This window comes from Meriones unguiculatus, chromosome 8 (assembly GCF_030254825.1).
Source record: "Meriones unguiculatus strain TT.TT164.6M chromosome 8, Bangor_MerUng_6.1, whole genome shotgun sequence".
Classification (NCBI taxonomy): domain Eukaryota; kingdom Metazoa; phylum Chordata; class Mammalia; order Rodentia; family Muridae; genus Meriones; species Meriones unguiculatus.
Genome location: NC_083356.1, coordinates 110,598,865 through 110,625,290, shown reverse-complemented (window position 1 = coordinate 110,625,290; position 26,426 = coordinate 110,598,865). Strand labels below are relative to the sequence as shown.

The following is a 26,426-nucleotide window of genomic DNA, read 5'->3' as shown; positions in this document are numbered from 1 at the left end:
ACCATGCACAGAGAGGACCTAAAACTCCTGCTCAGATGTAGCCCATAGACTCAGTCTCCAAGTGGGTCCCTAGTAAGAGGAACAGAGACTTTCTCTGGCATGAACTCAGGGGCAGGCTCTTTGATCACCTCTCCCTGGGAGGTATCAGGGAGGGCACAGTCTCGTCAGGCCACAGAGGAAGACAATGCAGCCAGTCCTGATGAGACTTGATAGGCTAGAGTCAAATAGAAGAGGAGGAGGACCACCCCTATCAGAGGAATGGAGGAGGGGCTTAGGGGGATAAGAGGGAGGGAGGGTGAGATTGGGAGGAGAAGGAGGAGGATGCCACAACCAGGATACAAATTGAACAAATTGTAATAAATAATAACAATTAATAAAAATGCAAAAAAGTTTTAATTGTTGATTAAATAAAATTGCATGTGAATTTGGAAGCAGAATGAACAATTTTTGGAACTTGCAACATTTGCCCAATAAGGTTAAAGGGATTAGTGATACTAATATTTAACATTATTATTTATATTTACCTGTTAATTTAGTAAGTAATTCAGTAAGTCAGTTATGCTACTCAGGCCTTAGCTGGCACCAGAATCTGTCTGTTGCATTAGAAGATTCTAAAGCTAAAACCAAAGCAATTTTTAAAACCAGTGTTTTCTTTTGTTACATTTATAATATTCTGCATAATATTTAAAATTCAGGCTGACTGTATAGATAGATAGATATGTGTATATATATATGAATTCATTCACAAAAAGTCATAAAAGTGAAGAATTCTTAAATTACAGATAGTGAGTCTTGAGTCAAAATTGTGTATAGCGTACAGCGTACATCTCTCTTTCTCTTCCTTGCCTCTTTCCTCCTCCCTCTCTGTCCTTCCTTTCTTGGCTTTTCTCCCTCTCCCCTCTCCTCTCTGTTTGTGTCATATAAATGGGTGCAAGTTTTTATTTTTTTAAATTTTTAGTTTTTATATTAATTACAATTTATTCACTTTGTATTCCAGCCGTAGCCCCCTTCCTCATTCCTTCCCAATCCCACCTTCCCTCCCTCATCTCCTCCCTGCTCCTTTCCGAGTCCGCTGATAGGGGAGGAGGAATCCCCTTTCATCTGACCCTAGTTTATCAGTTATCTTCAGGACTGGCTGCATTCTCCTCCTCTGTGGCCTGGCAAGGCTGCTTATCCCTTGGGGGAGAGGAGAGGTCAAAGAACCAGCCACTGAGTGGGGGGCCCTAGTAAGGGGAACAGGGACTGTCTCTGACATGAACTCAGTGGCTGGCTCTTTGACCTCTCCCCTCCCCCGAGGGAGAAGCCGCCTTGCCAGGCCACAGAGGAGGAGAATGCAACCTGCTTGGATACTGGGCTGCAATGGGCTATGTCTGAGCAGGGGTTCTATCCAAACATGGTCCTTGATTGGAGAATCAGTGCAGCCTTCAAGTGCCTGCAGAGCCCAGATCCAGGGTCCTTCTAAGCTAGCAGCCAGACATCAGATCCCTCCCACCTACACACCTGCTGTGGGAAACAGAGAGAGAGTATTCTCAACATGGAGGCCTATGTTCTGTGCGGTCTACCAGTGGAGTTCAGGCAAATACCTCCTGGAGCTCAGACAGAGCTGAATACCAGTGGCCTGCAGGCCATTGAGGTTTACAGGGGATCTGCGCATGTTTTTCTTAAGAGTCAAGAGATGTCAAAGAGAGGCAAGTGTGTTCTCAGAATTTTATATTACAAAGTAGGAATGTTAAAGAAAATGAGAATGACTAAGGTCAGTATGCATTTGAAGTCCTGGCACTCTGCGAAGCTTAAGTAGGAGCGCTGTGAGTTCAAGGTTAGCCTGAGCTGCAGAGTGTGAGGTCTTGTGTCATTAAGAATAAATAAATAGGAAAATAGACAGACTCAGAAATGTAGTATTGGTGAACCAATTAAATATTTGTCTTTTTTTCAGAGAGACAAATCCTTAGTGTCATTCTGTATTAGTAGTGGATGCGAACTAGAATTAAATGTAGTTTAAAAATTTGTCATTTACAAAATATAAGAATTTTAATGATTATATTCTTGGGAAATGTAAAAATAACATGTATTTCTTACATTTTTTTAAAATAGGAATTGATTTCAAAACAGCTACATAAGCTGCAAGAAACCAGTCAACTTCCTACCTGTTCTGAGGTCTCACGGTTCCAGAACTGGTTGTTACAGGAGAATACTCAGTCTATTAAGGACCAAGAACGTCTGTTAAGGCATAGGTGAGACTGAGGTTATAGCAGCGTGTGTGTGTGAATGAAATTTATTGTACTGAAAAGCAGTGTAAGCAGGGCTTTTATTTTTTTATTTATTTATTTTTTTTTCAATGCAGTTTATTCAGGAACCTTGAACAATCCTCGGACCCTGGGGAAAGCCAGCCCACAGCTTAAATAGCCTCTGGGTAGCCAACCCAGGCGTGCCACGTGGGCAATGCAGATAGGTCCACATACATGGAAGCAAGCCAGATCCTCAGCCTTAGCCAAATGTGGAATTGTTCGTGACAGAGAGCACTCACCATCGGGAAGGTGGAAGGCGGAAACCAGCTCCATTTTTAAGGCATAGCATTCCGCAGCTCTCTACAGTTCCCCCTTTTTATTTTAGACGCATCAGGCAAGGGCTTTTATTTTTTAAGTAATAGACAGTGTTTAGTGCTCTTCAACATAGCAAGAATGTAAAGGAAATCAGAGAAGTACAGGAATTAGGAATCTTTATCCTGAAGTTATAGGCTGAATCTTCCAGGGACTTGAGTTTTCTGGGAACCCAAGATTTTTTTTTAATTTTATTTTTTTATAAATTACAGTTTATTCACTGTGTATCCCAGCCGTATCCCTCTCCCTCATCCCCTCCCAATTCTATCCTCTGTTCCTCATCTCCTGCCATGCCCCTCCCCAAGTCCAGTGGAGATTTAATGAAGTCATAGCTGGAGGAAGCACCAGATCCCAGAGACTTTCCAGAGAAGAAATTATTTAAGCAGCAGCTGAAAAAGAAACAAAACTTTTTATAATGGTCTTTAAAGACCAACAGCATTAAGTTTGGAGAAATAAGTTCAAATACAGGAGTTTTAATATATCTGAAGAAAATATAACTATTCTAAATAACTACTAATTTATTCAGATAGTTCACATTCTTTTTTTTCTTTATTAATTACACTTTATTCACTTTGTATCCCTCCCTCCTCCCGTCCCAATCCCTCCCTTCCTCCACCCTCTGCATGCATGCCCCTCCCCAAGTCCACTGATAGGGGAGGACTTCTTTTCCTCCCTTCTGATCCTAGTCAGTCAGGTCTCATCAGGAGTGGCTGCCTGCATTGTCTTCTTCTGTGGCCTGGTAATGCTGCTCCCCCCTCAGGGGGAGGAAATTAAAGAGCAGGCCAATCAGTTCATGTCAGAGACAGTCCCTGTTCCTATTACAATGGAACCCACTTGGACACTGAACTGCCATGGGCTACATCTGTGCAGGGGTCTTAGATCTCCATGCATAGTCCTTGGTTGGAATATCAGTCTCAGGAAAGACCCCTGTGCTCAGATTTTTTGGTTCTGTTGCTCTCCTTGCAGAGTTCCTGTCCTCTCCAGATCTTACTGTTTCCCGCTTCTTTCCTAAGATTCCCTGTACTCTGCCCAAAGGTTGCCCATAAGTCTCAGCATCATTCTTAATCACAAATCAACATTCCTTACCAAATTTATTTTTCTGAAAGCAAGTCTTCTTCCTTTACTAAGAGTGAGAGCTTTTATAGTGGTGACTTCTACACTGTGTAGTTTTGCTCCTCAGCAATGACATAAGACATGCTGTGTCGCTGTCCCGGGCTGTCAGAGAGTTTTGTGTTGCTACCAAGAGCCCAGTGATCACTCTGTTACTAAAGGTCCTCCCAATGAATACATTTGAAGCTTTGATCGCTTTCTGTCTTATTTGCAAGTCAAAGATTCCTAAACCCACTGTGTAAAACTGAGCTAGTTTGCTCTAAACCCCACAATTTCTTTGACCATGATAACAAATATATATTCAAAAAGAAAAAATTTAAAATGAACCAGATATTATGAGAACATATAATCTGAAAAATGATGATGGACCTGACAAAAACAACCAAAACAAAAATTATGAAAACCCTATGACATTTCTGTGGTTCAAACCATAACAAACAAGGCAGGATTTGATTTGGAGTATAAGGCTAAAGCTTCCCAATTCACCTGCAATCATATGTTCATCCTAACTCAGATATTTAGATATGATAAGTAAAGAATTGGATCAACTTGAGCGCACAACACAAGAGCAGCGCATACTCCGCATGGACAGAGAAGAGAGACGGCAGCGGGAATACACACGAAAAAAACTTAGTCTTCGTAGAAAAATTGAAGAGGTAAGAGGTAAATTTAAATGTGTGAGGAAAAATGTGTACAGTTTTTCCATTTGTAAATAAGTTTAATTGTATTATACCATTTGAAAACACTTCGGTTTTAAACTTTCATATCTCTATAGTGCATGAATTACTCCATAAACTGTGGAGGCAGATACTACAAGCTACATAATGAAACAATTCTTTTAAAGATAACTATGATATAACTATTAAAAGTATTAATCATTGCTTCATTTCCCATTAAACTTCAGTGTGCACAAGAAGTATTTTTTAAATTATCTTAGTAAAAATTAACCATAGCTAATTCGTAATTAACAATTCTTTAGTCATGTGTGCACATGCCATGGTGGAGAAGTCCTGACAGTGTGTGGACGAGTTTTCTCCCTCTGCTGTGAGGGTTCTGGGAAGTGCACCCAGGCTGACAAACTAGACAGCCTGACCTTGCCCCCAAAGCACCTTGCCCCAGCTACTTACCTGATTTCTCTCTTCAAATTATTTTATTGTTATTATTTATTACAATTTATTCACTTTGATTCCCGGATGTATCTCCCTTCTTCATCTCCTCCTGGTCCCACCCTCCCTTTCTCTTCCTTCCCTATGTCCCTCTCCTAGTCCACTGCTAGGGGAGATCCTCCTCTCCTACTATCTGACCTTAGCGTATTAGGTCTCATCAGGACTGTCTGGATACCCTTTCTCTGTGGCCTAGTAAGGCCACCTCACCACAGGGAGGTGACCAAAGAGCCAGCCACTGAGTTAATGTCAGAGGCAGACCTTGATCTCCACTTATTAGGGAACCCACTTGGATACTGAGCTGCCATGGGCTACATCTGTGCAGGGGTTCTAGGTTATATCCATGAATGGTCCTTGGTTGGAGTATCAGTCTCAGAAAAGACCCCTGTGCCCAGATTTTTTGGTTCTGTTGCTTTCCTTGTGGAGCTCCTGTCCTTTCCAGTTCTTTGTATCTCTCCCTTCTTCCATAAGGATTCCAGCACTCTGCCCAAAGTTTGGCTAAGTCTCAGTATCTCCTTCGATACCCGGTGGGTCGAGTCTTTCAGAGGTCCTTTGTGGAAGGCTCCTATCCTGTTACTACTTCCAGTGTCTATCCTGTTTTCCCTTTTGAATGAGGATTAAGCCTCTTCCCTAAGGTCCTCCTTCTTGCTTAGTTTCTTTAGGTATACAAATTTTAGTATGCCTATCCTATATTATATATCTAATGTCCACTTATAAGTAAATATGTACCATGTGTGTCTTCCTCCTTCTGGGATATCTCACTCAGGATGATCTTTTCTAGTTCTATCCTTTTGCCTGCAAATTTCATGATTTCCTTGTTTTTGATAGCTGAGTAGTAAGTATCCCATTGTGTAAATGGACCACAGTTTCTGTATTCATCTTCGGTTGAGGGACATCTGCTTTCTTAATGCAAGCACAGTAGGGAAAGCTCGTTCGAGAAGCACTGGGTGACTTTCACATTATCTGGTCCAATGTTTGTTGGGCCCTTGACTTGTCAGTTTTTCCTGCTGGTGCACAAAACGCATTTGCCATGAAAACGGAACACGCACCTACCAAGCATGGTAATACTGTGGTTCCTAGGAATGGAAGACAAAGGAGATGCTGCTCCTCTCGAAGATTGGAGAAGACGTGAAGAGAGAACAGAGGGTAGAAGAACAAAGGCGGAAAAGCCGGGAAGAGAGCGACAGGAAGGTGGGTGACATTAGGTTCTTTCCTGCGACATTGGAAGAGAGAGTAAATATTTGTGTAACCTGTTACTCAGTTAATGCACACACACACACACACACAAGTATGTAGGCATGTATATGTGTTAAATACTTTAAAAGTTCATCTTACTATGTGGCCTAAGCCTGTTCATAAACTCCCGGCTCAGAGTCCTGTGAGCTCCGTCTTCTGAGACACACACAGGCCTTGTGCCCACTCCACTCCGCAGGTACACTTTCACCTGTAGCAACTAATGCACTTTTATACTGTGAAAAGCATCGCACCAGTATTTGGTGTAGCCTCTTTCAGATTAACCTTCACGATAAAACAATAACTCTAGTTCTTATGAAAATGTTACTCTGACCAAAAAAAAAAAAAAATGTTCTTCTCGAGAACTAGATATTTTAGTTAAAAAATCTTTGATTTCCCTATCTTTCAAAAACTTTTACTCTTTTTGAAGTTTAATAGTATGCTGTTCTTTGTGATTTAGAATGCAAAGCAGAATAAGGAAAACCTGCAGCACATAGAATCCTTTTACCAGGTTACTGTTAAGTACACAAAGACATAATAATACTTAATATTCTTATGAATATTCATTCATTCCAAACAGTAAGCACATTCGTTTGTATCTTTTTTTAAAGACTTTTTTTTTTAGTTTATGTTTCTGAGTGTTTAACAGCGTGCATGAACCTACAGAGGCCAGAGTGAGCGTCAGATGCCCTGGAAACGGAGTCACAATGGTTGTGAAGCACCGTGAGGCGCTGGGAACTGCACCCAGTCCTCTGGCAGTGCTCTCGGCCCTGTGCCCTGTCTCGTGTTCTTGCTTTCATATCTTACAGATTATTTTATATGCTGCTTCTTCAACTAATAAAACACTATAAATAATTTTATGTTAATAAGTGTAGATCTAAAATTCTGAATGTGGAGTAACTCATTCCTTACAAACGGGTAGGATTTACAAAGTTTGATGTGCTGCAATATAACAATCTGCTTAAACTTCACAATGTTGGAAAATAAAGTATCTATTTTATTTTTTATGAAAATATCATAAATTGAAGTTTGACTTTTTTTTCAATTATGCTTCTCTCATGTACATCTTAGTCTTGTATGAGAGTCACTATTCATGTGAATAAGTAGGCATGTCTTATTTAATATAATTGGCATATCAGTGCATAATGTAAATCAAAATTTAAATGTTCAATCAATCTGGAATATGTGGTCATTAAATCAATTCATTCCATCAGATTGTATTGTAAATTGTATTATATGTGGTTTGATAAAAATTGCCAAAATTTTGTGTGGAACCTTGTAGAAGAAATAAGATTTTTTTTTTATCTTGTTCAGTGTCTTTTTCTAGATCTGGTATTGGTGCATCACTATCTCATTCAGTTGGTTTGTAATTCTGCTCAGGTTTCTCCTGAGCCTCTGAGTTTACCATTTGAGGAAACTTTGGAATTTTGTAGGCAGCCATTCCCAGATAATTCTCATATTAGTTACTTTCTCCCCGTGGTCAAATATGTAACAAGAAGTGACTTATAGAAAGAAGAGTTTATTGTGGCTTCCAGTTGAGGGGATCCAGCCTGTCATCTTAGGGAAACAAGAGCACAGGATCATGACAGCGGGCCACAGGGCAGCCACGGTGCCATGTGAAGAGAAGAGCAGAGACATGAATGTTTGTGCTCATCTCACCTTCCTCCTTCACATTCAGGCTGAGGTCTGTCCTCTGGCAGTGTACTGCCCGCGTTCAGGTTGGTCTTCTGCTTCAGTCAAGCCTTTCTGTAAACCTTACAGACCACCATGTGGTATATGTCCACCATGTGGCGTGTGTCCACCATGTGGCATGTGTCCACCATGTGGCGTGTGTCCACCATGTGTGTCCACCATGTGTGTCCACCATGTGGCATGTGTCCATGCTGCTTCCAAATCCTGACATGTTTGCAATGAACACTAACTGCACATGCACATATATGCTTTCCCCATTCCAGAACAGCAACTATGTTAAGCTGTCTCATGTATCTCTGAAGTCTGAGTTTTTTCTCTTCCAGGGTTTTTTTTTAAGATAGTTTCTATTACCAAACTCATACAGATCTCTTCTAAAATGTCAGATCTGTTGTCAATTCCTGTTCATTGCTAATCTCACATACTGAATTATGTAAATTCTTTTGTATCCACAATATCATCATTTTATTTTGCAAGCACATGGAATGTTACTATGCTGAGTGGATTGATATTCTTTGTCTGAATTCCAACTTCTTTGTCTTTTCTGGGTTAATTGTAATTGAGGGATTTATCTTTACAGGTCACTGCCTTATTTCTGTGCAGGCCCAGCATTCTTCAACTAGATGCCATATATTGACTTTGCATATTTAGTTTATTTCTATCTTTGGAAACATTTTGGTTAACCAGATTTTTTATAATTTGTTAGATGAGGCTCGTGTTAGTTTTTATCTGAACTACTTAGTCCCTGTTATGAAAGCAAGAACTATTTCCGTATTCTAGCCAGTGTGACTCCTAAAGCCTTTATACTGTAGCCTGTGAAATACATATATTTGCATTTCATAGGAACACAAAGCTCTCTTCTATCTTACAACTTATGATGATCCTTTATGCCACCTTGATTGTTTCTTCATGTTTACTGATTCTTTCTCTTAAGGAATGCTGAATAAAATTTCCAAGGCTCTCCCTGTGCATGGATCTCTCTTCTGACATGTCAATGGTCAGTAGTAGTCCAGAGATTCACAAAGAAAAGTTACATTTCAAAGACTGTAATAATTGTTCCAACATATTCAGTGAGGTAAATTTCACTAAGTATTTGATCAGAAATAAAAATGGACTCCTTACTACTCTCAGGCTCTTTAAATTTAAAATTTTAAATGGACTCTTTATTGCTCCTTAAGTTTTATATTCTTTTAAGTCACAAGACACAAGTAATTGTTTGTTGCTACTATACTTTATGGCTTAAACATCTGTTTTGTATTTATAAATGCCAAATTAATACTAATCAGTGTACTTTCTTTAATATTTTAGAAACAAGCATTACTAGAGAAAAAAATGGCTTATCATATACAAAAAATGCAGGATACTGGCATTAAAGATGACATGGGAAGAAATGCATTTGAATATAAAGGACAAAATGGAACTACTTATGAATGTGAGAATATTATCCACTAAGTAGGAAGCGTTGATCTCTGTTGCATGTAATATCTTACCTGCTTGTACCTGCCACCCACTTTATATGGAGTGCTAAACTCACCATTCCACATTCCTGTTAGAGTTGGAAAGATCACACTTGCGCGTGCATGTATACACACACACACACACACACACACACACCTTAACTAAAACAACTTTATCAACAGGTTCAATAGACAAATTTGATTGCCCTACTGTTTCTACTCCATTTCCCCATGCTTAAGATAATGTATAATTTACTACTAATACTTTAAAACTAATGTGTAAAATAATTGTTCTTATGTATCAACATGGTGCTTTGCTATGTTGCCAACTAGTAAGAATAGAAATAAACTGGAAAAATAAGAAAATAAAGATGGAGGAAAGAGTCGTAGAGAAAAGAAGGAAGAAAGAAAATGGAAGGAATAAAGGAGCATAACATGGCTGTGCCTAATCCATAGCAGTTGTATTTTGTGTAACATCGAGAAACCACAGCAAAACTCTCTATAGTAGTTATCAATTAACATAGCAGTATTTTTAAAAAATGTTCTGGGGATGTATACTATTGAGACAAGAACATGGCCACCGACAGTCTTGTCCCTTCTTGGCCTCACTTTGAGATGAGACCCTCCCTTTGTCACTACATCACCCCATTACCTGATCTCAGCTGGATCCCACTATTTAACTTCTCCCAACTGATTTTGTGCGCCTATATAATTCTGATAATTTCTTCTGCTAACCCCAAACTACTTCCCTCTAAGTTGAGTGTAAGGTATGGAGAAAGTGCTCTTGGCCACATGAAGTGCCGTCCTAACGTAAACTCGGAAGCCTCCTCTGCGCCCTGTGTTTGCGGTGATGCTGTCCCTTCCTGGCACCGTGCGCAGGCTCTGGAGCCAGACTCCTGCTCCAGTTAGAAAGCTCCTTCTTTATAATTTTTGAGACCTACAGATGGTTTTGACAAGTCACTTAGCCTTTCATAGACACTTTCACTGTCTAAAACTGCACCTCATGCACTAAACAGCTGTTGAAGACTTTTAAAATTCTAGCACAAATTAGGGCTTCACAGTTCTGTCAAATAAGAATATTGACTATTATTAAACAGATTAAATTTCTAATTTATTTTGCCTCTCTGAGTGTATTTTCTCAGCCCACAATCACCAGTCACTGTTTCTTTCTAATCTTTCACATTCGATTTATATCGAATCACATATTTTTAATAACCTTAACTGCATGAGCCGCTGGAAGCTTGCGACCTTCTATCTGGCTACAGCTTTCTAACAGTTTTAATTACTCTAAGACTAAATTTCTATTTCTGTATATCATAGAACTTTAAGGAAAACGAACCTACAAAAATAAGTTTCCTAGATGAATTAACTCTATTTATTTACTTTTTTGAAAGATTAAAGATTACTACAGCTCTGTGCTTCAGAGGACACGTCACTTCACAAGCTCTGTAACCCTGTTGTCTCATGCAATAGGGAAAGAATGCAAATCGTCCATTTTTCAGTCTTCATGAAATTTATGTTACATACATGAGTGTGTTTCTGTACACACGTCTGTATATACGTATACACAGTATCTGCATAGCCGGTGTCTGTGAGGCTTAGAAGAGGACAACATACCGGTGGAACTGTTGGTCCTGGGAAGCAAACCCAGGCCTTCTGCAAGAGGAACAGGTGTTCCTAACGTCTAAGCCATCTGTTCATCCCCCTGAAATTTGAGTGTACAACACTGCTACATCAAATCACCTTTAGAAAGCAGGATGTTAATATTTTTATAATATTGAAGTGACAACAAATAACGATATCAAATTCACAATTGTATACCACTGTAGTAATATCCTCTTCTACCAAGTAAATTCTCCTAGAGAAACTTATGTATGCACACACACAACAATGTGTGTGCGTGTGACATGTGAAATCCAAGAATCTTATAGTCCGTTTGGCCCAGTGGACCTTCATCCGTGTCGCTATGCTGGCGCATCCTACAGACAGGAAACTACATGCTCCAGCAGATTATGGTGTGGGCTTTCCACTTTCCAAAATAAAAAAAAATAAAAAAAGCCCTTTAAGCTAAAAACATGCCTTTTAGGTTGAAGGCATATTCAGAAATAATTATATCTTCCCTTTTGACATTTCTCTATCTTCTTTCTTTCCTCCAAATTCCCAAATAGATTAATACTTCTCTTGATAATGAAAGGATAGTCAATTTTGGTAGTTTCATTGCCACTACCAATAATATGTTTTCTTATATTTCAAAGCTTCAACAAAGAAGAAAAAGAAGCAGTTTGATGATATAAAAGTACTTTATCCTGACACTGAGCTGAAACCATGTAAAGGAACATCAGGTAATTGAATATTTTAACAAGCACCAAATATTTAGAGCAATGATTTGGAGGAAGACTGAGTTGGGTGTGACCTTCAGTTGAATGCAGATAAAACTTTGGTTTATCATGATGAATGACTGGTTTTTGAGGTTTCATGCTGTGTACTGTTTATAGAACTTAATCTCTACATAGCTGATTTAGTGTTTCCAACTGGTCATCAGACTATCACTTAAGAACAGTTAAAACAGTATTTATTAGTGATAAATAGTAGATATGGATTGACTGATTGCAAAATACCTTAAATTCTCAGAATGATTTTAGAAAACTCAGAAATAGAGTAGAAGCTAAACACATTGATTTTAAGCTGCTGTGTCACTTATGCTGTGTCACTGATGTTCTCAGTTTAAACTCATCATGTTATGAATTTTCAAGAAGTACTCTGATGATAAACATGAAAATGAAAAAAACGAATTTTCATTAATAACTCTCAAAGTTGTAAAAACTTACAATAATGTGAAAACAGAATAACCTTGAAATTTACTGATAAAAAAGCTAAAGAAAACAAAGTTGCGATTTTATTTTTCTTCCCTGTGTGTAATCTGCTTGCTTTTTACAAAATCCAGAAACCTGGCAAAAAAGACAATGCTGCCTAATCTTCAACTATCTATTTACCCCAGAGATTATGAGTTTGAGTATGTTCATCTCTATGATGCCTTGAATGAGAATGCCCCCCAGGCTCATATATTTGAATACTGGATACTTAGGTGGTAGAATTGTTTCAGGAAGAATTAGAAGGCGCAGCCTTGTTGACTAAGGTGTGTCACTGGGGTTGGGACAGCTTTAGTCTCAAAAGCCCCATTTCCAGTTAGCTTTTCTCCGCCTCTGACTACAGTTTGGTCAAAGTACCATGGCCCATAAGAAAATCTTCCTCTCCCTCCCCCAATAGCTGTCACAGTTAGTAATCACTGCTGCTTCATTTTTAACACTATTGTCCATGTCTTGTTTGGTTTTATCACCATTGTTGTCATTGTTGGGGTCTTACGTGGTTGTTGCTGTTTTCAGAGTTTCATCTTGTAGCCCAGGGTGACCTCAAACTTGTAGCAATGCTTCTGCCTCAGTGTCCTTTGTGCTGAGATTACAATCATAAGCTGCCACACCAAAAGTCTATTTTTCGAGTTCATTTCCTGCCTGGCTATTGTTTTTACCATGCTCTCTGAACAGTCTTATTGGGTATATTTTACATTATAAAATGCATTTTCCTTAAAAATAAACAGTAAATCAACACTGTACCTTCTTCAGTGGAATATACCAATCTTGTCACTATATCATAATATTCCTCTCCTTCAGAAGTTTTTCGTGTAACACATCTCTATACATTCAATGGTCAGTTAGATGTGGTAAATTTTCCTTTTAATTATGAAATATATGTTTTACAAATTTGTTAGGAGAAAGTACATCGTCTGTCGAGATTGCTGCCCTGCCCCTCCTTTAAAGACATTTGTGCCTCGTTATCTTTCTGCTGTTGTTTCACCTCCGCTGCTTTAGTGTCTCTTTTAAATCAGCTTTTCTAACATCAAGTGATTCTACTACTTTTGCTTTTTTGTTGTTTGTTTTTTTAATTTCATAATGTTTTTAATCTCTATTTCTTAAATGTATTACTTTCAGTTAAAATAAATTTTAAGTTGAAAGTTTATATCTATATAGTTAATATATATTATACATTAAAACTAATATAACATTATATAACCAATATGTTATCTTAATTATATTTTATATTTAGCATATAATTAATATTATGTATTGTATTACTCTTATATAGAACTAATATATGTGCTAGGGAAATGGTTTATCTTTGAAGTGCTTTTACAGAAGTAGAAGGACCTGAGTTCATATCCCCAGCATTCATGTCAACATTCTGAGTACCTAATGCCAGTGCTGGGTCAGGTGGTGAGGATGAATAGACACCTGGATCTGATTGGCCAGCTGAAAAGAAGAGTTTCTGCTTCAGTAAGAAACTCTGTTTCCAAGTATTTAAAGTAGAGCCTGGTCATAGCAGAGTCTTCGTTGACCTCAGGCCTCCACATACATGCACACACACTTAAATCTATATCATGTAAACATGTGCACACCATAAAAGACATGTACCCACATATGTCTACACACAGAAAAAGATTCTAGTTCACTTTTTCTCATAGTTCTGACAATATATCTATAATATTTTAATTAGTGTTTATATAATGTATCCAATATGATATTATATACTATCTTCTGTACATTGCTACTCAAAATCGGCATTGACTTTTTCTTTCCATAATTTTTGAGGATTTTAAACTTTTCCTAGTAAATAATTAAAATAGAAATAAACCAAGTGGAAGGTGATAGTATGCCTTGTATCTTCATGACTACCATCTTCAACAAGGCGGCAGCCATTTTATCTGTCTCCAGCCTGTCCCACATATAACATCATCATCAAAATTTCAGTATGTGTTCTACTAAAATAGGGTTACTATCACTACTGTAAAGTTTCTGAGGTTATTTAAAGTTATATGGCCAGGAAGATTTTAAGATAAAGTTTTATTAGCTTAAGTTAAGTACATAAAAAGACATAGCAATAGTTTGATAGAACTTTACATTAATTGATTAGTAGATATATAGTAAGTACTAACTACATATGTGTTGCGCTTTCCTATGTGTGTATATACATACATATATGTATACATATTCACATAATTTTGCACATGAAGACCACAGAAGTCCATTTCAGAAATGGCTGAAATGAAAAACAACTGAGATGTCTATGAACTGATGGTAAAATACAAAGTGTGCTGTATCCAAATAAAAAGGAACAAGTGTGGAACATACCACGTTATCATGTTGCATGAAAGAGATCACTTTACTTCCTCCAAAACAGAGACAAGGGAGAAATGTGCACACTGTGTAATTTCATTCATGGAAAATTGCAGAAAGCACATAATAATCCTAAGAGTTATAGATCAGTTCTGTTGGGAATAGAAGGATGGCTTCATCACACACATGCAGGGATTTCTATGTGAGAAATTCCAATACGCTATTGATCTACTCTTTCAGCTGGATCCCTCTCGGAAGTATCATTACTCATTAATGTTTCAAATTTTAATAATTTAAGACAACAATTTTTGCTCTAACAGAGTATTCAAAACCTAAAGATTTTCTTCTTATTTACTCCTAGAAGCAGCAACTATAGTTAATCAGTCTCCAAGCAGTGCAAAGAACATTACAAAAATGTCAGCATCCTCAGTCGCTTATCAGACAGAAGTGTGCAACAGCGTTTCGGAACAGAAGGTAGAGTGTTTCAAAGCCGGGCTGCTTCACCTTCAGTTTTCTTTACATGTGCTGTCTCTTCTACTAACCTTGTGTTGATTAATTAGGAGAGATGAATTCTTGCAAGAAAAACTGATCCCTTTCTGGGGTAAGAAATAGTCAATTTAGCTTTATTACTGATGGACTGTGAAATTTAGCAAAAACAAATTCAAAGCCATTTTCAGTTTTGATGGTGATGTTGCCATTTCCTGGTACTATAGAAAGTCTTTGCTCACACTATTAAATGAACATTGGAAGGAGCCAAACCATGGGGAAACAGGAAAATTGGGAAAATAGAATACAAAGATGAGTAAGACAGTCACTCATCTTGAAGACACATGCCTGGTAAGGCACAGATACAGGAAATGTTACAGTAATCTGGAGTGACTATTTTTTGCTCTAGCTCTGACCCTTAGGAGTGTTTTGAATAGGCATTATATAGTGCTGCATAGGATTTGAATTGGTAGAATTGTAATTGTTTTTTAATCCAATTGTTTTAAAACTATCCATTGAATGGGCCACTGTGCCATTAAATAAAGTCCAGAATGGAAGAAAAGTAACCTGTGCATGGCTATGAGTGGAGTTCAATTTTTAGCTCCACCTGAGATAGTGAAAAGTATTCTGAGGAGTTAATGACACACACTGTGCCAGTACACTCTTTATGTCTGACTTAGGCATGAGGAGAAGCAAGTGTCTAGATTCATTTAGTTATCCGATAGAAAAAAAATTTCTTCCAGGAGTATTGATACTAACAAATATTATTCTCTTTAATATTTTGCTGTATAGAGAAATGGAATAACGAAAAAAATAAGTGAGGAAAGAGGTAAGATTATGAATAGTACTACTGATTCTGGTATTAAGTATATGATTTTACTCCATTTTACAGTTTTTTAATTAAATTTTTATTTTTTATATTAATTACAGTATATTCACTTTGTATCCCAGCTGTAGCCCCCTCCCTCATTCCTTCCCAAGCCAGCCTTCAGTCCCTGATCTCCTCGCATGCCCCTCTCCAAGTCCACAGATAGGGGAGGTCCTCCTCCCCTTCCATCTGACCCTAGCTTATCAGTTCTCATTAGAACTGGCTGCATTGTCCTCCTCTGTGGCCTGGCAAGGCTGCTCCCCCATAATGGGGAGGTGGTCAAAGAGCCAGCCACTGAGCTCATATCAGAGACAGCCCCTGCTCCCTTTCTAGGGATCCCACTTGGATGCTGAGCTGCCATGGGCTACATCTGAGCAGCGATTCTAGGTTATCTCCATGCATGGTCCTTGGTTGGAGCATCAGTCTCAGAAAAGACCCCTGTGCCCAGATATTTTGGTTCTGTTGCTCTCCTTGGGGAGCTCCTGTCCTCTCCAGGTCTTACTATCTCCCCCTTCTTTCATATGATTCCCTACACTGTGCCCAAAGTTTGGTTATGAGCCTCAGCATCTATTTTGATACACTGCTGGGTAGAGTTTTTCAGAGGTTGCTGTGGTAGGCTCCTGTCCTGTTTCTGGTTTTCTCCTTCTTCCAATGTCCATCCAATTTATCTTTCTGAGTAAGGACTGATCATCTTATCCAGGGCCTCCTTTCTAGCTCAGCTTCTTTAGGTGTACAGATTTTTGTAGATTTATTCTATATTATATGTTTAGTATCCACATATAAGTGAGTACATACCATGTGTGTCTTTCTGTTTCTGGGATTCCTCACTCAGGATGATTTTTTCTAGTTCCCACAATTTGCCTGCAAAATTCATGATTTTCATGTTTTTAGTCGCTGAGTAGTATTCCTTGTGTAAACATATCACAATTTCTGTATCTATTCCTCCATTGAGGGACAGCTGGGTTGTTTCCAGGTTCTGGCTATTATGAACAGAGCTGCTACAAACATGATTGAACAGATATCCTTGTTCTATACTTGATCATCTTTTGGATATGTGCCTAAGCATGGTATAGCTGGATCTTGAAGGAGCACTATTCCTAAATATCTGAGAAAGTGCCAGAATGATTTCCTAAGTGGTTGGACAAGTTTACATTCCCATCAGCAAGGAGGGTTCCCCTTTCTCAACATCCTCTCCAGAATGTATTCTCACTTGAGTTTTTGATCTTAGCCATTCTGATGGGTGTGAGGTGAAATCTCAGGGTCGTTTTGATTTGCATCTACCTGATGACTAAGGATTTTGAGCATTTCTTTAAGTGTTTCTCTGCCATTCTCCATTCCTCTACAAAGAATTCTTTATCTCTGTACCATTCTTTAATTGGATTACTTGATTTGTTGCTTTTTAACTTCTTGTGTTCTTTATGTATTCTGGATATTAGCCCTCGTTCAGATACAGGGTTGGTGAAGAACTCCCAGTCTGTAGGCTGTCATTCTGTTTTGATGACAGTGTCCTTTGCTTTACAGAAGCTTTTTAGTTTCATGAGGTTCCATTATGGATTGTTGATCTTAGAGCCTGTGCTGTTGATGTTCTGTTCAGGAAGTTGTCTCCTGTGCCAATGAGTTCTTAGGCTCTTCCCCACTTTTTCTTTTAACCGATTTAGTGTGTCCGGTTTTATGTTGAGGTCTTTGATCCATTTGGACTTTAGTTTTGTGCAGGGTGATAAAGACGGATCTATTTTCATTTTTCTATATTTAGACATCCAGTTGGACCAGCACCATTTGTTGAAGATGCTTTTTTCCATTGAATGGTTTTGGCTTCTTTGTCAAAAATCAAGTATCCATAGGTGTGTGGGTTTATTTAAGGGTCTTCAATTTGATTCCATTCATCCTCCATTCTGTTTCCATGCCAGTAACATGCAGTTTTTATTACTCTGTAATAAAGTAGTACAGCTCTGTACAGCTTGAAATCAGGGATGGATATACCTCCAGATGATCTGTTATTGCACAGGATCATTTTGGCATTTCTGATTTTTCTGTTTTTCCATATGAAGTTCAGAGTTTTTCTTTCAAGTTCTGTAAAGAATTGTGTTGATGTTTTTTATGAGAATTGCATTGAATCTGTAGATTGCTTTTGGCTGAATGGCCATTTTCACTATGTTAATCCTACCGATCCATGCGAAGGGAAGATCTTTCCATCGTCTGATATCTTCTTCAGTTTCTTTCTTCAGACTTGAAGATTTTTTTCAAACAGGTCCTTCACTTGCTTGGTCAGAGTCACCCCAAGGTGCTTTGTCATTAGTGGCTATTGTAAAGGGTGTTATTTTCCTAATTTCTTTATTGGTCCTTTTACCTTTTGTATACAGGATGGCTACTGTTGTGTTTTTTTGTTTGTTTGTTTGTTTTTAGTTAATTTTTTATCCAGCCACTTTGCTGAAGGTGTTTATCAGCAGAAGGAGTTCACAGGTTGAATTGTTGGGGCCTCTCATGTATACTATCATATCATCTGCGAACAGTGATACTGTGACTTCTTCCTTTCCGATTTGTACCCCTTGATCTCCTTTAGTTGCCTTATTGCTCTAGCTAGGACTTCAAGAACTAAGTTGAAGAGATATAGAGAGAGTGGGAACTAAGGAGATGATCATATGATTTTTCTCCTTCAGTTTGTTTATGGTGGATTGCCTTGACAGATTTCTGTATACTGAACCACCCCTGCTTTCCTTGGATGAAGGCTACTTGGTCGTGGTTGATGATATCTTTTATACATTCTTGGATTTGGTTTGCCAGTATGTTATTGAGTATTTTTTGCATCAATGTTCATAAGAGAGATAGGTCTGAAGTTCTCTTTCATTGTTGGGTTTCTGTTTGGTTTAGGTATCAAGGTGACTGTGGCTTCATGTTTCCTTCTGTTTCTATATTGTGGAAAATTTTGAACCGAATTAGAGTTAGCTCTTCTTTGAAGTTCTGAGAGAATTCTGCTCTGAAACCCTGTTGCCCTGGGCTTTTTTGAGAAGTGAGACTTCTGATGACTGCTTCTATTTCCTTGGAGGATATAAGACTAGTCAATCTATTTACTGATCTTGATTTAATTTTGGTAAATGAAATCTATCAAAAAAAGTCCATTTCTTTTAGATTTTCAAATTTTGTGGCAAATAGACTTTTGTAGTGAGACCTAATGATTGTTTAGATTTCCTCATTGTCTGTTGTTATGTCCCCTTTTCATTTCTGATTTGCTGACTTGGAGAGTTTTTCTCTGCCTTTTAGTTAATTTGGCTAATGGTTTGTCTATCTTGTTGATTTTCTCAAAAAAAAAAAAAAAAACCAGAACAAAACAAAACAAAACAAAAAAAAACAGCTCTTAGTTTCATTGATTCATTTCTAATTCCTGATTTCAGCCCTGTGCTTAAATATTTTTAGCTACCTACTCCTCTTGGTTGTGTCTGCTTCTTTTTATTTTCCCCTAGGGCTTTCAGGTGAGCCATTAATTTGCTTGTATGAGATGTCACAAATTTCTTCTTGAAGGCACTTAGCACTGCTTTCATTGTGTCCCATAAGTTTGGGTATGTTGTGCCTTCAGTTTCATTGAATTCTAGAAAGTCTTTAATTTCTTTCTTTATTTCTTCCCTAACCCAGCTGTCATTGAGTAGCAAGTTGTTCAGTTTTCAGGTGTGTGTAGGGTTTTTGCTATTTCTGTTGTTCTTGAGGTCCAGCTTTAGTCCATAGTGGTCAGACTGAATACAAGGGATTGTTTCAATCTTCTTTTATCTGCTGAGGCTTGCTTTGTGACCAACCATATGGTCTATTTTGGAGAAGGTTCCATGAGGTGCTAAAAAGAAGGTATACTCTTTTCAATTTGGGTGAAAAGTTCTGTAGACATCTATTAGGTCCATTTGATTTAGGACTTATCTGAGTGTCTTTATTTTCTAGATGATCTGTCCCTTGGTGGACCAGTGTTGAAGTCTTCCACTATTAAGATGTTGTGATCGATGTGTGATTTAATATTTAATAATGTTTCATTTACAAATATAGGTGCTCTTGTAGTTGCAGCATAGATGTTCAGAATTGTGATATCCTCTTAGTGGATTTTTCCTTTTATGCTCCTCCTCATCTTTTTTGATTAATTTTGGTTGAAAGTCTATTTTATTAGCTATTAGGATAGCTACCCCAGCTTGTTTTCTGGGTCCATTTGCTTGAAAAATATTTTCCAGCCCTTTATTCTGAGGTAGTGTTTATCTTTGTTGCAGAGGTGTGTTTCTTGGATGCAGCAGAATGTTGGATCCTGTTTCTGCAACCATTCTGTTAGTCGGTGTCTTTTTATTGGAGAGTTGAGTCCATTGATATTGATAGATAATAGTGACCAATGAATGTTAGTTCCTTTTATTGTGGAGTTGGTGGTCTTACTGTGATTCATTGCTTGTTTTCTTTTAATTTTTGTTGTGAAAGTTCTGTGTATCCTATGTTTTCTTGGGTGTAGTTGTTTCCATTAGATTGGAGTTTTCTTTCTAGTTTCTTCTGTAGAGCTGAGTTGCTGTGTAAATATTGCTTAAATTATTTTTGTCATGGAATATTTTGAATTCTCCATCTATGTTGATTGAAAGCTTTGCTGGGTATAGTAGTCTCGGTTGGCATTTGTGGTCCCTTAAAGTCTGCATGACATCTGCAGCCCTTCTGGCTTTCATAGTTTCTGTTGAGAAGTCTGGTGTGATTCTGATAGGTCCATCTTTATATGTTACTTGGCCCTTTTCCCTTGCTGCTTTTAATATTTTTTCTTTATTCTCTAGATTTAGTGTTTTGACTATTATGTGATGTAAAAAGTTTCTTTTCTGGTCTAGTCTATTTGGTGTTCTGTAGGCTTCTTGTATATTTATGGACATCTCTTTCTAAGTTGGGAAAATTTTCCTCTATGATTTTCTTGAAAATATTTTCTGGACCTTGGAGCCTGGAGTTTTCTTTTTCATCAATTCCTATTATTATTAGATTTTGCCTTTTCATGGCGTCCTTGATTTTTTGGATGTTTTGTGTTTGGGACTTTTCTGATTTTACTTTTTCTTTGAGAGAAGTATCAATTTCAGCAAGTGTATCTTCATCACCAGAGATTCTCTCTTCCATTTCTTGTATTCTATTGGTGATGCTTACCTTTGTGGTTCCTGATCTTTTCTCTAAGTTCTCTAGCTCCAGGGCTTTCTCTGTTTGTATTTTCTTTATTTATTCTAATTCTGTTTTCTTGCCTTGCACCATTTCCTTCATCTGTTTGAATGTGGATTCTTATCTTTCTATGATTGCTTCTACTTTTTTATTTCCTCTCCATATGCCACTAGTTGTGCCTCTACTTGTGCCTCTATTTGTTTGGCTATATTTGCCTGTATTTCTTTTGAAAGCTTCGTTCATTTCCTCTTTATTTGCTTCCACTTGTGTGGCTATTTCTCTGAGAGATTTGTGTGTTTCCTATTTATGTGGGTTTAATAACTGGATAAGCATAGCTTTAAAGTCATTTTCCTGTGTTTGTGATGAATTGAAGTTTCCATTATTTTGTGGGTTGCTCGTGAAGCCATGGTGTTCTGATTTTTGTTGGATGTGTTCTTATGCCCACATCTGGCCATCTGCTTATCTGTAACCTTCACTGTTTGTTCCTGGAGTATGTACTTCAGACTGGGTCCGTCTTTCTCTGGTGTCGGGGGTATTCTTCCGGAAGATGAGAGAGGTCCACTGGTTTGAGAGTGTGCGTTGGTATTTCAGCTGTACCTAGGGGAGAAAGAGCCGTTGGCACAGAATCACATTTGCGGGGAGCAGGTGTGGGCGTGTGCGTGGAAGTGTGTCTTGAAGGACAGAGTGCTAGAGAGTGTAGCTTGGAAGGTGGGGGGATGCAGACGCAGGAGGTGGTGCGGATGCTAGTGCAGTTTGTGTGCGCAATGAGCCTGTGCAGATTTCCTGAATGCCTCAGTGGTCTACTGGCCTGTCATACTGTCTGTCATTCTGGTATTCAGATCTGTCTGGGCTCCAGGAGCTGTTTGCCTTGACTTCACTGGTAGACCCACAGAGCAGGGTCTTCAATGTTGACAATGTTGTACAAAGATTCCCTATGTTGCCGCAGAACTTGGGAGCTGGTGTTGCGGTCCACTGTGAGTCCAGCCACCAAGGCAGAACTAGGAGGCTACTGGCACAGATGCCTTCTGGCCTGGTGGAGCCGACAGCGCTGTGCTCTGTACTAGAAGCTGTGGACACTGCGTACTGGACTCTGCTCTCTGAGTTGGGAACTGTGGGCTGCCTTTGCAGCCTCCGCCCCCAGCAAGGAGGGAAAAGGGAGGCCTGTTGTGGGGAAATGCCAGGAGACTGAGTATTCTCTGTCTCGAATCTCAAGCAAGGAGTTCTGTGCCGAGAGCAGCCAGCACTCTGCTCTCTGCCAGGGGCTGTGTGCATGGTGGGCCTCCTCCACTGCCTCTGGGCTGTTGCCTCCACCACTGAGTAGGGAAGCCCATTAAAGGGGAAGTGAGTCCCCAGGAGAAGTCTGCAGAGAAGTCCGTGGTTGACCTGAAGCCAAATGGTCTCAGCTCAAGGTTTGTCCCCTTTCTCCCAGGAATCCTCAATGTCTGTCGATGTTCTGGCTTCAGCTACCCCTCAGTTTCGGAGTTTCAGATCCTCTGCCCCTCAGATACGGTGCATGCTGGTTAACACCATCTTGGATCTCCCATTTTACAATTTTGAAAGCTATTTTACCTAATTTTGAAAGGATTGCTTAGTTTTCCTTAATTATTAAAGTTCCCTTCCTCTTTTTGATTTACTGTACATCTTGCAGTGAAAAAAAAAAATCTTTCCTAAACAAGTCTTTATCACTTTTATGCCTTTTGCCTAGAATCAGTTTAAAACACAGCTTTGTTTATTCATTTGGACAAACTGTAAGTTGTCATTTCATACTGAATAAAATTAAAACAGTCCATTTTGTCCAGGGGCCCCATTACTTTCATGAAACTAAGATAAGAATTTCAGATTTTTCTTTGGAAGCAACAGGGAAGCAGTGACATTTTGAGGCAGTAGACCTCCAACAATGATCTGTTGTTCTTGGAGAAACTTCCTGAAGTTGGACTTGTGACTGAGACTCTTCTGGTCAGTGTAGCAGCTTAGTGGGCAGAATGCTAGCGCACACCTTCAGCTTATGATTCACCCTCGGCGCTACAGGACGCTCACGTTGAAAGCTATCTCTTCTCTCTCTAGTTCCTGCAAACATATCAACTAGAGAGTCAATTTTTTCAGCTCAAAATTCACCCACAAAGAATAATAGAATTTCACGGTCATCTTTAGGTCTTCAAAAAGAAGAGGTATGTATAATTTTATTTACTCTAAATTCAATCAGAATAAAGGAGATATCTTATGGTCATTTTAATATGTGAAAATGCCATCTTTTAACCTTACAGTATAATGTCATCTTACTAGATGTATCATACCATAGTAAAAATGATTCAAGTTAAGTGTGTCTAAATATAATCCACAAGGTTTAATATTTACTGTGTACATGGAGCCCTCAGAGGACTCAATTGAGCTTCCTTAGTGGGCTTATAATAATGCTAATTTGGCATTTTTCACCAGCAACCAGGTATCTGCTCATGAAAAGTTGTCAATAGTGATCAAAGATTATAGCCATTATGTATACTTGTTATCTTATCAATAAAATCAACACCCTTGGTTTGAATATTAGCATGATATTAACTGATGCACTATTCTCAAGAGTTTACATGGTTTTCCACACACTAGATATTTAACAAATTCCCTCCAAATGAACTCTTATTATTAAAATAGATAATAAAATTTGATATAAGGTAGAATGTGTAACAATTGATATCAAATAATGCAAAATATAAAAACATATCAAGCTTAACATGATGTTATGTCTATATACATGTTATTATAAATAAATATTTGTAAACTGTACTTTTTATAGTTCACTATTTTGCTATGTCCTGTTAAATATGCTAACAATCAGGAAAAATTTAGCTGCTGGAATAGTCACGTTGTTTACCAAAATTCAAAGGCTTTAAAATTTAAGAGATGAAAAACGACTTGTTACAACTGTCTTTAAAACACTGCAGCACACATCTCTGTTTTGTACATCTTCAAATATTATAAGGAACAAGAAGTAGAAAAGCATGTGTCTGTTTTGTTGATGGGATTGGGAGTAAAACCTAGCATGATAATATGCTATGTGTGTTGATTATGGAAATACTCCAGACTGTACAATGAGATCACTTCTGTGTTACACCCTGATCACTGTTCGGTGAGGTACAGAAAACAGCTTACCTCAGTGCACAAACATAGTATTGTAAGCTGCATTGTTGACCTACCTGAGCATTGCATGCTTTACTCACTCTACATATTAACCTCCAATGGTTAGTAGATGTCTGCCATGGTACTCAGAATATATTTGTACTCATATCAAACATGGTATCATTATGCAGGTTCGTGAACTTATGTACAATTGGAATTGGCATTAGGAGTGAAATTGGCCTTAGATGTTTAGCAGGAAGGTTCTGTGTAGAAACATAAATTCTACCAAGTTTATGACAAAAAAGTTTAATTTTCTATGGCATACCATGAAGAGCCTAAAATTTTCTCATTGCCTACTTTCAGGTTTCAAATATTGAAAAATGAAGATGCCTATTGTCATGAATTTTTTTTTTTTTTGCAAGCAGGTTGAGCACAAAGAAAAGAATGAAAACTCACAATCCCTCATGGAGGGTGCGTGCTCTCTCTCTAAGTGCCACCGTGATGATTTTTTTCCTCAACAATATCCTGTACTTCTAGTTAAGTGCGTTGACTTGTACGCATTCTTCATGTAATTGATTTGGGGTTACCACCAAATATTCAGTTTGTAGGAAAGAGGTGCCCTCGCAGGGACACAGAACCTTCCTGCTAACCAGCTAAGGCTTCAGTTTTCACTCCTGATGCCAATTTCAATTGTATATAAGTTCACTAACCTGTATAATGATACTATGTTTTATATGAATACAACTATATTCTGATTGTCATAGTTGGAAAACCATCATATTTAGAGGAATCCCTCTTGTTTATGTAGAAGGTGATGCAAGATGATTGGAATGGAAGACCAAGCAGGAAATCAAGCTACGCTGTTGAACCAGGTAAACATTAGCAATAAACTGTACAGCTTTAAAACACATTTCACCTGCTACTTACTATGCCGATTCCAAATTCTTTGCTAATGAGTTGATGCAATGGTTTCTGCTAGAACTTGTGCAGAGTACCAAATGAAGAAGGAGAAAGTAGCCAGTACTGTTACCCAGAGCCTTGTCCCTGTAATGGAAATATTAGTCCTGACAAGCCACAAGCCACGATTACTAACTCGATGGGGAGTGTGCAAAAGAGCTGCCACCTGTTGGGAGAGAGCAGCTAGGGCTATGTTATTTGGGGCACAAAGATTCTTTCAATTATTTCTTTCCTTTTTGAGATTATAATATAAAATCCTTTCTTCCTCCAAAACCTGCTATATGCTCTTCCTCTCTCTCTTTAAAATATACATATATCCTCTTAAGTACTTGAGTGCAGTGTGTTCATTCTGTATGATATTCCATGTGTACGTGTCCTGTCAGCATTCGTTAGCTGCCTGTACTTCTTTGTATAGGATTGAGGCATCCTGGCCTTCTCCCTTTCATTTTTAACATGCCTATGATTTTGTCCATATTCAGTTCATGTCCAGGTAATCATGTTGGTGAGACTCAATGGGTGTCATTTCTGCTATTTCTAGGAGACAAAAATGGCACAGCACACTTCCTGTTTCTCCAGCTCCCACAATCCTCCTGTTCCCTCTTCCTCAATGTCTTCACGAGTTTTATATGTTTTAGCCTCTTGCTGGATTTAATGGGCTATTTCTGATGATGACAATCAAAATTGAAATAATCTTGTAGTATTTTATGCTTTTATTTTTATATCATTCTTGCTTGTGCAGTACCCTATCTTTTCCCTCTTCCAGACTTTGAACATAGGTGACAAATAAAATTATATAAAGTTAGGATAACTTACTTAATAATTTGAGATATTTGAAATTATTGATATACCTCTACACATATATATGATATAAGCCAGTCCACATATTCTTTTCCTCACAGTTAACTTGTGCATGTGTGCATGTGTGCATTGTTAGAATCCTGAAGATCATCTCTCCTAACAATTTTTAAATATAAAACAAAACATTGTTAAGAAGAGTCACAGTGCATACTGGATCTGTAATATCTATTAATTTTCATTTTCCCTTTCCTTCCATTCCATTATTCTCTGTTATTACAAGTTTGACAACTCAAATCTCTCATGTCAGGGCTAACATTCAATGGTTGCTTTTCTGCACTTTTGACTTATTTCACTAACAATAAGGCTCTCCAGATCTGTGAGTGCAGTTTCAAATGGCACATTTCTTTTTCTTTACTTTTTCATTTTTAAGAATGTCCTTGATTTTTCATACTCCCACCTTCATCTTAAGGTCCATCTTTCAATGTACAACAGTGTCCGTAGCAGCATAGTTTGCCGTTGTGAGTCCACACAGCTTTGAGTTGTGCACTGCTTACGCCAATGCTGGGTGCATCTTCACTCAGCATGTGTACCTTTAGCCTGTTACTGTTCTGTAAGCAGTGCAGAATAACATCTACTTCCACAGTATGCTG

General features: G+C 38.2%; 1 protein-coding gene across 1 annotated transcript in view; it reads left to right on the top strand.

The window, feature by feature from the left end:
- Fsip2 (fibrous sheath interacting protein 2) overlaps positions 1-26,426 on the top strand; it is a 75,993-nt gene that overhangs the window by 3,772 nt on the left and 45,795 nt on the right. The window contains exons 5-14 of the mRNA XM_060390535.1: positions 2,092-2,231; positions 4,222-4,363; positions 5,951-6,061; positions 9,101-9,224; positions 11,505-11,591; positions 12,335-12,337; positions 14,779-14,891; positions 15,696-15,732; positions 22,975-23,078; positions 24,830-24,893. Coding sequence (XP_060246518.1) covers positions 2,092-2,231; positions 4,222-4,363; positions 5,951-6,061; positions 9,101-9,224; positions 11,505-11,591; positions 12,335-12,337; positions 14,779-14,891; positions 15,696-15,732; positions 22,975-23,078; positions 24,830-24,893 — 925 coding nt within the window. The remainder of the gene's footprint in view (positions 1-2,091; positions 2,232-4,221; positions 4,364-5,950; positions 6,062-9,100; positions 9,225-11,504; positions 11,592-12,334; positions 12,338-14,778; positions 14,892-15,695; positions 15,733-22,974; positions 23,079-24,829; positions 24,894-26,426) is intronic.